The sequence below is a fragment of the Canis lupus genome, chromosome 36, assembly GCF_011100685.1.
Source record: "Canis lupus familiaris isolate Mischka breed German Shepherd chromosome 36, alternate assembly UU_Cfam_GSD_1.0, whole genome shotgun sequence".
NCBI lineage: Eukaryota > Metazoa > Chordata > Mammalia > Carnivora > Canidae > Canis > Canis lupus.
The window spans coordinates 23012317-23025587 of NC_049257.1; the positions used below are offsets into that span (position 1 = coordinate 23012317).

General features: G+C 38.1%; 1 protein-coding gene across 2 annotated transcripts in view; it reads right to left on the bottom strand.

The window, feature by feature from the left end:
• SESTD1 (SEC14 and spectrin domain containing 1) overlaps nucleotides 1-13271 on the bottom strand; it is a 142384-nt gene that overhangs the window by 22424 nt on the left and 106689 nt on the right. For both annotated transcript variants that reach the window (XM_038584986.1, XM_038584987.1), the window contains exons 11-13: nucleotides 9589-9783; nucleotides 8955-9069; nucleotides 7366-7525 (exon numbers count right to left, since the gene is read on the bottom strand). In XM_038584986.1, the coding sequence (XP_038440914.1) occupies nucleotides 7366-7525; nucleotides 8955-9069; nucleotides 9589-9783 (470 nt within the window). The remainder of the gene's footprint in view (nucleotides 1-7365; nucleotides 7526-8954; nucleotides 9070-9588; nucleotides 9784-13271) is intronic.

The window sequence follows — 13271 nt, forward strand, 5'->3', positions numbered from 1 at the left end:
CCAGCTCTGCAAAACGTTTTAAGGGGGACTCTTAAAATTCCCCTTTAAGAAGAATTTCAGTGGAATAATCCACAAAAACAAGGACTGAATAGATATCATGGTGACACTAAACTCATATCTCTCAATAGTAACTCTGAACGTGAACGGGCTTAATTACCCCATCAAAAGGCGCAGGGTTTCAGATTGGATAAAAAAGCAGGACCCATCTATTTGCTGTCTACAAGAGACTCATTTTAGACAGAAGGACACCTACAGCCTGAAAATAAAAGGTTGGAGAACCATTTGCCATTCAAATGGTCCTCAAGGGATCCCTGGGTGGCGCAGCAGTTTAGCACCTGCCTTTGGCTCAGGGCGCGATCCTGGAGACCCAGGATCGAATCCCACATTGGGCTCCTGGTGCATGGAGCCTGCTTCTCCCTCTGCCTATGTCTCTGCCTCTCTCTCTCTCTCTCTCTCTGTGACTATCATAAATAAAAAAAATTAAAAAACAAAACAAAACAAATGGTCCTCAAAAAGAAAGCAGGGGTAGCCATCCTTATATCAGATAAACTAAAATTTACCCCGAAGACTGTAGTGAGAGATGAAGAGGGACACTATATCATACTTAAAGGATCTATCCAACAAGAGGACTTAACAATACTCAATATATATGCCCCGAATGTGGGAGCTGCCAAATATATCAATCAATTAATAAACAAAGTGAAGAAATACGTAGATAATAATACACTTATACTTGGTGACTTCAATCTAGCTCTTTCTATACTCGATAGGTCTTCTAAGCACAACATCTCCAAAGAAACGAGAGCTTTAAATGATACAGTGAACCAGATGGATTTCACAGATATCTACAGAACTTTACCTCCAAACTCAACTGAATACACATTCTTCTCAAGTGCACATGGAACTTTCTCCAGAATGGACCACATACTGGGTCACATATCAGGTCTGAACCGATACCAAAAGATTGGGATCGTCCCCTGCATATTCTCAGACCATAATGCCTTGAAATTAGAACTAAATCACAACAAGAAGTTTGGAAGGACCTCAAACATGTGGAGGTTAAGGACCATCCTGCTAAAAGATGAAAGGGTCAACCAGGAAATTAAGGAAGAATTAAAAAGATTCATGGAAACTAATGAGAATGAGGATACAACCGTTCAAAATCTTTGGGATGCAGCAAAAGCAGTCCTAAGGGGGAAATACATCGCAATACAAGCATCCATTCAAAAACTGGAAAGAACTCAAATACAAAAGCTAACCTTACACATAAAGGAGCTAGAGAAAAAACAGCAAATAGATCCTACACCCAGCAGAAGAAGAGAGTTAATAAAGATTCGAGCAGAACTCAACAAAATCGAGACCAGAAGAACTGTGGAACAGATCAACAGAACCAGGAGTTGGTTTTTTGAAAGAATTAATAAGACAGATAAACCATTAGCCAGCCTTATTAAAAAGAAGAGAGAGAAGACTCAAATTAATAAAATCATGAATGAGAAAGGAGAGATCACTACCAACACCAAGGAAATACAAACAATTTAAAAACATATTATGAACAGCTATACGCCAATAAATTAGGCAATCTAGAAGAAATGGACGCATTCCTGGAAAGCCACAAACTACCAAAACTGGAACAGGAACAAATAGAAAACCCGAACAGGCCAATAACCAGGGAGGAAATTGAAGCAGTCATCAAAAACCTCCCAAGACACAAGAGTCCAGGGCCAGATGGCTTCCCAGGGGAATTCTATCAAATGTTTAAAGAAGAAACCATACCTATTCTACTAAAGCTGATTGGAAAGATAGAAAGAGATGGAGTACTTCCAAATTCGTTCTATGAGGCCAGCATCACCTTAATTCCAAAACCAGACAAAGACCCCACCAAAAAGGAGAATTACAGACCAATATCCCTGATGAACATGGATGCAAAAATTCTCAACAAGGTACTAGCCAATCAGATCCAACAGTACATTAAGAAAATTGTTCACCAGGACCAAGTAGGATTTATCCCTGGGACACAAGGCTGGTTCAACACTCGTAAAACAATCAATGTGATTCATCATATCAGCAAGAGAAAAACCAAGAACCATATGATCCTCTCATTAGATGCAGAGAAAGCATTTGACAAAATACAGCATCCATTCCTGATCAAAACTCTTCAGAGTAAACAGAGGGAACATTCCTCGACATCTTAAAAGGCATCTACGAAAAGCCCACAGCAAATATCATTCTCAATGGGGAAGCACTGGGAGCCTTTCCCCTAAGATCAGGAACAAGACCTGGATGTCCACTCTCACCACTGCTATTCAAGCATAGTACTGGAAGTCCTAGCCTCAGCAGACAACAAAAAGACATTAAAGGCATTCAAACTTGCAAAGAAGAAGTCAAACCCTCCCTCTTCGCCGATGACATGATACTCTACATAGAAAACCCAAAAACATCCACCCCAAGATTGCTAGAACTCATACAGCAATTTGGTAGCATGGCAGGATACAAAATCAATGCCCAGAAATCCGTGGCATTTCTATACACTAACAATAAGACTGAGGAAAGAGAAATTAAGGAGTCAATTCCATTTAGAATTGCACCCAAAAGCATAAGATACCTAGGAACAAACCTAACCAAAGAGGTAAAGGATCTATACCCTAAAAACTATAGAACACTTCTGAAAGAAATTCAGGAAGACACAAAGAGATGGAAAAATATTCCATGTTCATGGATTGGCAGAATTAATATTGTGAAAATGTCAATGTTATCCAGGGCAATTTACACGTTTAATCCAATCCCTATCAAAATACCATGGACTTTCTTCAGAGAGTTAGAACAAATTATTTTAAGATTTGTGTGGAATCAGAAAAGACCCCGAATAGCCAGGGGAATTTTAAAAAAGAAAACCATATCTGGGGGCATCACAATGCCAGATTTCGGGTTGTACTACAAAGCTGTGGTCATCAAGACAGTGTGGTACTGGCACAAAAACAGACACATAGATCAATGGAACAGAATAGAGAACCCAGAAGTGGACCCTCAACTTTATGGTCAACTAATATTCAATAAAGGAGGGAACACTATCCATTGGAAGAAAGACAGTCTCTTCAATAAATTGTGCTGGGAAAATTGGACATCCACATGCAGAAGAATGAAACTAGACCACTCTCTTTCACCATACACAAAGATAAACTCAAAATGGATGAAAGATCTAAATGTGAGAGAAGATTCCATCAAAATCCTAGAGGAGAACACAGGCAACACCCTTTTTGAACTCGGCTACAGTAACTTCTTGCAAGATACATCCACTAAGGCAAAAGAAACAAAAACAAAAATGAACTATTGGGACTTCATCAAGATAAGAAGCTTTTGCACAGCAAAGGATACAGTCAACAAAACTCAAAGACAACCTACAGAATGGGAGAAGATATTTGCAAATGACGTATCAGATAAAGGGCTAGTTTCCAAGATCTATAAAGAACGTATTAAACTCAACAGCAAAGAAACAAACAATCCAATCATGAAATGGGCAAAAGACATGAACAGAAATCTCAGAGGAAGACATACACATGGCCAACAATCACATGAGAAAATGCTCCACATCACTGGCCATCAGGGAAATACAAATCAAAACCACAATGAGATGCCGCCTCACACCAGTGAGAATGGGGAAAATTAACAAGGCAGGAAACCACAAATGTTGGAAAGGATGCGGAGAAAAGGGAACCCTCTTACACTGTTGGTGGGAATGTGAACTGGTGCAGCCACTCTGGAAATCTGTGTGGAGGTTCCTCAAAGAGTTAAAAATAGACCTGCCCTACAGCCCGGCAATTGCACTGTTGGGGATTTACCCCAAAGATAGAGATGCAATGAAATGCCGGGACACCTGCACCCCAATGTTTCTAGCAGCAATGTCCACAATAGCCACACTGTGGAAGGAGCCTCGGTGTCCATCGAAAGATGAATGGATAAAGAAGATGTGGTTTATGCATACAATGGACTATTCCTCAGCCATTAGAAACGACAAATACCCACCATTTGCTTCGATGTGGATGGAACTGGAGGGTATTATGCTGAGTGAAGTAAGTCAATCGGAGAAGGACAAACATTATATGTTCTCATTCATTTGGGGAATATAAATAATAGTGAAAGGGAATATAAGGGAAGGGAGAAGAAACGTGTGGGAAATATCAGAATGGGAGACAGAACATAAAGACTTCTAACTCTGGGAAACGAACTAGGTGTGGTGGAAGGCAAGGAGGGCGGGGGGTGGGGGTGAATGGGTGACAGGCACTGAGGGGGGCATTTGACGGGATGAGCACTGGGTGTTATTCTGTATGTTGGTAAATTGAACACCAATAAAAAATAAATTTATTTAAAAAAAATAGAAAATAGGGATCCCTGGGTGGTGCAGTGGTTTGGCACCTGCCTTTGGCCCAGGGCACGATCCTGGAGACCCGGGATCGAATCCCACATCGGGCTCCCGGTGCATGGAGCCTGCTTCTCCCTCTGCCTATGTCTCTGCCTCTCTCTCTCTCTCTCTCTCTCTCTGTGACTATCATAAATAAATAAAAAAATTAAAAAAATAAAAATAAAAAATAAAAAAATAGAAAATAAATAAAAGGGCATTTTAAATAAAGTTCACAAATAAAAAGTTAACTTTTCATTATATTACATTACCCAAAGTAATATCTAATTTTGAATTTTAAAAAAACTACTCCGTATTTGTTCCAAAGAAGAAAAAAACTTATTGATCTCTAGGTGAAGACAGACACAATTCAGAGTAATTTAAAATTTTACTGTGGTCGGCCATGTATAATAAACATATTGAACTTTTAAGGTGACTTGAACTAATTTAGCTCTGATCCATTCTCTTTGTTCCCATGCAATTCACTATACTTTAGATGGAAGGGGGAATCACTACAATCCCAAACATCAATGACCAGTTACCCTGGAGGCACTAAGCTCCACTACAGTCACTGTTCTTAAAGAAGCTACATAGAAACCATTGTCACAAGGCTATTTTTTAATAAGAATGCCCTTCATAAAAAGCCCGTAACATACTACTAAAATGAACTTGGTTAAAGTAATTCTACAAGGCTAAACGGAAGTGAGGATAAGAATTTTTTAAATCTGAAGCTAAACAATAATCTAAGACACTTAAACGATGATGATATCATAGATATTAATGCAAGTGTTGGATAATGTGTTTGAGAAGTATTAAGACATGGTCTCAACTATTAAGTTGGTTTCATTTTGGGCAGTAGACTTCTAAACAAACAATGTGGTGAGTGTTACCATGGATGTATGTAAAGAGTTCTAGAAGCAGGAAGGAACAAGTTGACTAATATGCCTTAAAAATCTAAAAAGCCTTCTAACAGTAAATATCCCTGAGTCTTGAAGAATAAGCAGTAATCCATCAGGTAGAAAATGAAGAAAGAAGTATTCTAAGTCACAGATTCATGAAACAGCACGATGCATTCAGGAAAGTAAAAAAACCGTTTCTGCATGGGAAAGTTGCAGGATATTAGATTATGTAGGGTTGAATTATGAAGGGTCTCCTACATTATTTCAAGGAGACTGAACATCTGAGAAAACAGGAAATCACTGAGTGTGATTTTTTTGATTAGATAAGTACTTTACAATAATTATTCTTATGTACAACAGACTAGAGAGGATCAAGGCCAGAGGTAAATAAAAGAGATTTTAAATAGAAAATGTTCAGAATTCAGAGACAGCAGAACTTAGACATTTGATCAGGCTATACAAGATTAGGAAGAGTACAGATTTTAGGATAAATCCCAAATTTGGTAGCTGATAGTAATTTCAACCTAGACAGAAAATTAAGAGAGCAAGTATCTGGACATACCAGGTTTGAGGAATGTGTGGAACATCCACCTAGAGATACTAAGTAGGCCAAGTATAATTATGGGTCCAAAGCACAGGACAGGGGTCTGGGTCAGAACCATATATACTTAATCACAATCAAATAAAAGAAAGTCATTCAAGTAGTGAGACTGTGCAGGGAGAACACACAGAGTAAGAGGATCTGGCTTCAAAACCAACCCTGAAAGAGTGCAATTAGCTAGAAGACAAGAAACCAGTGAAGAAAACTGAGAAGAAAGAGATTGCCAGGATCATGAGGGTATTTCCAAAAGACAAGGTCATCAGAAAGTCTCAAGAGAGTTTCAAGAAGTTATATCCAAAGCTATTTAGCATAATCAAGCAATGTGAAGACCAAAAATACTACCTGGATTTTGAACAAGATCAAGCATTATTCCATAGTAATTACAAAGTCACTGGTGACTTCAGTAAGAGCAAGTTCAGTGAAATGGTGAGGGCAGAAGTCAGACTGAGGAGGGCTGAAAAGTAAGTGGGAGGCAGTGAGAAATAATAGTATGATTGTACCTTCATATGACCTTCAAATGACCTGGCTGTTAGAGAGGAGATTCTATGGCTAGAAGGTAAGAAAGGGTTGACAAAGAAAGTATATGCATGTGTGTTTTGTTTTTTAATAAGAGAAATTTAAGCATTTAAATGAGAAGCAGAAATCAGAGTAGAGAATGAGAGAACACAGGGAAGACATAAGGGTGCGTGGCTTATTAAGAACAGGGGTATAGCATCCTTTGTGATTAGAATAAAATAACAAAATGGGTGAGTTTGCATGTGAGCCTAGAAGGAATTTCTGCCTAATGAGTATCTTCTCTGTGATGCAGAGATTGTTTCCATGAGGTTTTGCTGATGACCCTAAAATTTCTAAGTGTGCAAAAATTTCCTACAACTGTGCTACACTGTTTTACTTTCATATATTAATTTAATCCTTTACTTTGTAATGCTTTCCAGTTGCTATTTCAAATTGAATTTTCAAAGAATCCTTTAAATTCCCAGCTCTCCATGAAATAAAGCTAAATAGCCTCTTACCCAGAGTCTGTTGTCTAATCCTTTCAAGCAAATAGGAGTACAATGGGAGTGTGACAATCTGTGAGTTGGAAGTTTAGATGAAGAAACTGATCAATGCAGATAGCACATTTAATAGCAACTCTAAACCAGATGAAAATGGAAGAGCAAAATTCTCCCAAAAAGTGTTTTCTTAAAAGATGAAAGAGTCATACACTATACTGGAGATATGGAATGTGAAGTACTTAGGGAGTAAACTGAAATTTTACCACAGAATAAAAATGGTAAAAGTTCCATTAACTGGACAAATTATCATTATTTGTTAGTACAATTACATACAATAATAATTACATCCACTAAAACCTACTACATACCTACTATATAACAGGTTAGAACTTGTATTTTGTATAGAAAACATCTATCACTTCCTATTTTAATATTATGTTATTTTAACAAAAATCAACATTAACAGTCAAACTTTGCCTTTGTTTCCTAAGCTGCATATCTTCCATCACTCCTTGTATGTGGTCCACATTTTCTTTATTTTCAATGGTTACATCCTTTCCGTAGGCCCAGGATGCCTGATTGGAGATCTGATCCAGAAGTCCTTGACCTTTTTCACGTAAACCTTGTAATCCTACATCTAAAACAAAAGTTCCTAGATTTAATCTCTTAAACAAAGAAAGTGCTTCCCCACCCTCAAGTAAATCCTCTCAGCAGATATTGTACTTGTCTTCCAAGAATGACAGCTTTGTACCTTAAACTACCTTGGGATGGGGTTCTCTGAACACTTTAAGCAATAAACATCTTTATAAATGTGGTGCAAATTGGAGCTTCCTCTCATGCAAAATTCTACCTAAAGAGAATTTCCACTGATGACAATTATTTTTGAAAACTGAAAAAAGAAGAAAGTATGGGAATTTCTATTTGATTAGTAAGATTTTTCAACTTGTTTTGCTGTGCTTTTACGTAGTCCAATTTTTAGGAAAACATGGCAAACATTTTGTTCAAAATAATGTATGAGTTACAAGACTTCAAAGTATTCGAGCAATTTATTATCACTGTGAAAAAGGATGCTGAGTATTTTGAGTTCAGGCATCTTCCAGCTTACACCTAATGAGAAGTAATATTTAGGATAGATTTACAATACTCCAAACCAGACAAGCAAACAAATTTTTTTTCTTTTTTAAACAAGTATGGCTCCAGAAAACTTCTGACACTATGAAATAAATTGCATTTGGCAAATTAAATACAAAATATGTACTATTCCTATCATGTGTTGAAATAACAAAGCTGCAAACAAGTAAAATGCCCATATAAACATGATTTTTCAAACCCATTCTCTCAAATCCTTTTCAATAATTAACTAATTGGCTTCGATCACGTGTCACCATTTTCTACTGAATCTGTCTTAGGTTTCTGCTTCATCACCTCCATTCCCTTCTGCCCTTTTATCCCACCCAGAACAACCCTCACTTCCCATTTGTACATCCACTATCTCCTCTCCAGTCATGACCTAGGGAAATTCACTGTATTTCCTTCCTACTGTAATAAAATGTAAAAGGCCTTGGTGTCAAGTAAAATGGGATCATCCTCTCCTTGGGAGAGTAGGTATCCTTGGCAATATTCCCAGTTTGGAGAAACAAATGCACAGAACCAAACCGACTATTTATTCACAAGGTTAGGATATAGCAACAACAAAAATCATTGCATAAAACACAGTTTGGGGCATACAGGGTTTATCACAGAACACTCCACAGCTAATTACAGCTTATGCATGCACTACAAATAACTGTTCATACTATATGCAAGACATAGCACCTGTAGATATAGCTGGGTAAAAAGGAAGGCTAAAGGCCCAATGAAGGAAGGGTGACTGACCATCAATGAAAAATAAAAATTTTAGCATGTACTACATCCTTCAAGTGAATAAAACCTATTTTACACTAATTTTTTCTGTGTTTCCTATAAATAATTATAATTAGTTCAGTATAAGTTGACTTGTCTAACCACAGTAATGATATTTCTAAAAAAAGAACCCTTATGTTTCAGCATTTTTAAAATCTGCTTACCAACACTTTTCAGCTTCTCTTCAAGCAGTTTTAAAGTCTGCTGAATCGATGCTCCATCAGCTGGTGCTACATCTACGCACAACATCCCTAATAAGCCATCCAACTGCTGAGACAACTAAAGCAGAGGGACACCAAAGAGATAACCCTGATGTAATCAGCATCTAAAGTGTTTAATGATTAATGAGGTTTATATCTAATGAGGTTATCACAATTACACTTGAAAAAAGACTATGCTGTTAAAAGACAAGGACGAATAATTAGAATACATGTTATCTGAAAAGACAGAAAACAGATGCATGCACCAGGAAGACAAAGATTTATATCCAGGTCAGCAGAATGTAAAAAAGTACTGAAACTTCCATTTCAATCTACGTTATAAAGCATAAACAGAGAAACAGTCCAGATGAAATATATCTACTAGGTTGGAAGACTATTTTGACAAAAAAGGCTTAGCATGCAAAATGACTTAAAAATTAAAATTTTTTTAAAAATCAAAGACTTTTATCATCTCCCCACGAGAAAATTATTTTATTCCAGAAAAATAATTAGGAGACATGCAAACCTGCAAAAATTATGTGCAGATAAGTGTTCAGATCATTTGAAGAACAGAAAAGCAATGAGAGTAGACACTTACATCTTGGGCAACACCGTGAAATTCAAGAGCAGCTTGCAAGAGATTTTGTCTAAATTCCAGCTGACTGGCCTGTCGATAGCAAACATCACTAAGTTGTTGCTGCAATGACTTCAGTTCCACAAGGTCTTCCTCATCCCCAGCATTTAGGAGTGCTGCAATTTGCTGATTAAGTTCCACATATACTGCAAACCATTCCTATAACAGACATGTTGTAAATTAAGGATCAAATCGGCTCCCGAAGAACTACATTACATTTTATCATTTCTCCAGATAAGACTCAGTAACATACATGATAATCTTCTTAGGCAAAATTATTAAAGTGAGGATAAGAAGTCCCAACCCCCGGAACTCACTCCTGTCAAGGTCATTATCTATCCTATATCCTCATTCCGGTCATCTAAATATTTCCTTTCCTTTCTCATTCTACCTGAAACCTTTCCACCCTCAGAGAAAACTATTACCAGACCATTTCTTCTCCCTTACTCTCAAAACCCACATCCCCTTTAGAGTGTATGCTGTCAGACAACATCCTTCCAACCTTTCCATTACACACCCACATCCAGAGAGTTTGGCAAAGGTCATGGTCCCCCTCTCTGGGCCAGCCTTCCCACAGACTCCCACCGTAACGCATCCACCCAGCACTCTTAACTCTGTCCCTATTCCCTCCTTACTTCCAACCATCCTGCCCCCACACCACCTCAACTATCTATTCTAACAGATACACATTCTTGTCATAATCATATACTACTATATAGTTCCCCAATCTTAACTTCAAGAATGGCATTCTCTAACCACCAGCTACTGACTCTCCCATTCATACCATTTAGGACACTCAATCCTACAACCCATGAGACTGCCCAATCCAGTGACCGGCTTGTTTTAAGGTCCAGCACTAAAGACTCCCATGTCCTCACTTCTGCCTTGGTCAAGCTATAACCACTTCCCAGAGCATAATCCATGCTCATGCCCCGCTCTCTTCTTTCCATCCAATCCACCTGTCAAGACCTCAGACCTGGTTTCTCTACCTACTGTATACCTACACCAGGGTAACAACATGGCTAGATAATAGCAACTATGCAAATAGCGGTCTTTTTAAAGTTATAGTATATATAAATATATATACTCTATATATCTATATAAAAATATATAAAGTATATATAAGTAACCTCAAATAGGCCTTTAGCAATCCTACATTTCTCTAGAAGGTTTATTTTCCCATTCTCCTGATTATTAGGTTTCTTCACTCCTTAAATCTCCAACTTTCTTTCCCTCTCTCTCTTCATTCTCAGCCAAAAATCTAACTTCTTAATTCACTAGGAAGCAAAGAGAAGAGAACTCTCTCATCTTCTCACTGACACATCTATGACCCTCCCTCTTTCTGCAGACCTGTGCTTTGCCCTCCCTATTAAAATAGTGGATGAACTGTCCCTGCTTCTAAGGCGGTCACTTCACTTGCACTCTCTGTCCTCTGTTCCTACATGAGGCTTTGCTCTTGCACTTATCTTCTCTCTCCCATCAATTCATTCTTTTCAATTGGATTATTTCTACCAGTATACAAATAACTTACAGTATCTTACATTAAAAAACAAGAATACTCTTAAGATGTGTACTTCATATATATACATACATACATATATATATGTTGCTGTATATAAATTAAACTTCAATTAAAAAAAGAAACTCAAGACCAAGACCATCTAATACTCACTCTATCTTCTCATTTCCCAACCCCTCTTAAATCCATTCTAATCAGGATTTTTGTCCTTCCTGCTCTTACCAAATTCTCATTCTTTATCTTACTTGGGGCTCTCAGCTGAGTTTCACAAAGGTGACCACTTTCTCTTTAGAATCCCTTTTTCTCTTCTTTTCTCAGACACAACAGCTCCTCTGCTAGCCCTTCTGCTTCTTGCCCTCTAAATTTAGAGATGACCTGGGGTTCAGTTTTCCAAAAGTTCTTTTCTTCTAAATCAATATTCTTTGGGTTTGGGTGAGTTCATCTAGTCCCATACCTTTACATAACATTTATATGCTGATAATTCCCACATTAATATCCTCACCTTGTCCCCTCTCCTGAACCCGACAGTGATAACCAACCTGCATTTGGATATTAGACATCTAAAATTTAACCTGCCCTCCAAAGCTACTAATTCCATAGCCTCCCAACCTGCTTCTCTCCCAGTCTTCCCAATCTTAAGAATAGCTAAGGCCAAACACCTGATTCCTCCAAGAGCAAGTCTTGCTGGCTCAACCTCAGGATCCTGACAACTTCTCATTACAACTGCTGCCTCCATTCTATTAGTCTCCTGTCTTCCTATTTCGTTGTTTGGCCCTACTCCTTATTCTCCATATGGTAGCCAGTGATCTTTTAAAAACATAAATCAGTTCTCTGCCCAAAAACCCCTCCAATGATTTCACATAACATTTAAATAAATGTCAAGTTCCCTGTTGTGGGCTTAGCAGACATTTGGCCTGACTCCCCCAGAAACACAGTTTTGTGTGACTCCTTGCCTTGCTCACTGCACTGCAACATAGCAACATACCTGCTAGTTCTTTACCATGGCGAGTAAGTTTCTGCCTACAGCGGTTTTACTTCTGTGTCCTCAATCTGAACTGCCTTTTGCTTGAATTCCTCCTTCCTATCATTTCAAGGTTTCTGACTGATGTGATCTCCTCAGAGATGCCTTTCCTAAAAGCCTTGCCTCACCTGCTCCCCATTCCCTTTTTCCCAATATGAAGTTCCATTTTATAAGCTAGTGCTACATACCCAAGAGTCTAGAACATCACATGAATTTAGCATGTGCTCAATTAATATGCACTGAATGAACATATAAAACACTTTATATTAGACACTGTAGATTAGCTGACATTAAATTAAGCAGGTAACAGGTACTGCTCTAAAGGTGGTCTGTGCCCTGTACCTAAAACTTGGGCTTCTCTAATTTGTCATACTGTTTTATTGCTTGAACTACTATGAAATCTTTTAATATTATTATATAGATAATGTAGTCAGATGTAGCAAAAAGAATAATGGGTTTGAAAGATGGACTCAAGGTCGGTCTTTGCTCCTTACAAAGGGTATGATCTTCATTAAGTCACTTATCTCTCAGAACCAGTTTCTTTCTTTATAGCAATGATTTTTCAACTGGGGGTTATTTTGCTTCATAGAGAACATTTTGCAATATCCAAAAACATTTTTGGCTGTCACAACTGAGAGGGTGCAATGCTAATGCATTTAGTGGGGAGAGGCCAGTGATGCAGCTAAATTACCCTATAATGCAAAAGGACAGCCCCTACAACAAAGATCTATCTGGCCCAAAGTGTCAACAGAACCAATGTTGAAAACCCTGTTCCATACAACAGTGATAATATTATCTGTCTTACCTATCTTATTGGTTATTATATAAATTTAATCACATAACACTGTGTGTAGGGATCCCTGGGTGGCGCAGCGGTTTGGCGCCTGCCTTTGGCCCAAGACGAGATCCTGGAGACCCGGGATCGAATCCCACATCGGGCTCCCGGTGCATGGAGCCTGCTTCTCCCTCTGCCTGTGTCTCTGCCTCTCTCTCTCTCTCTGTGACTATCATGAATAAATAAATAAAATCTTTAAAAAAAAAAAAAAAAAACACTGTGTGTAAAATACTTTTGAAACCACATAGTGATCATAAAAATTAATGGAGGTG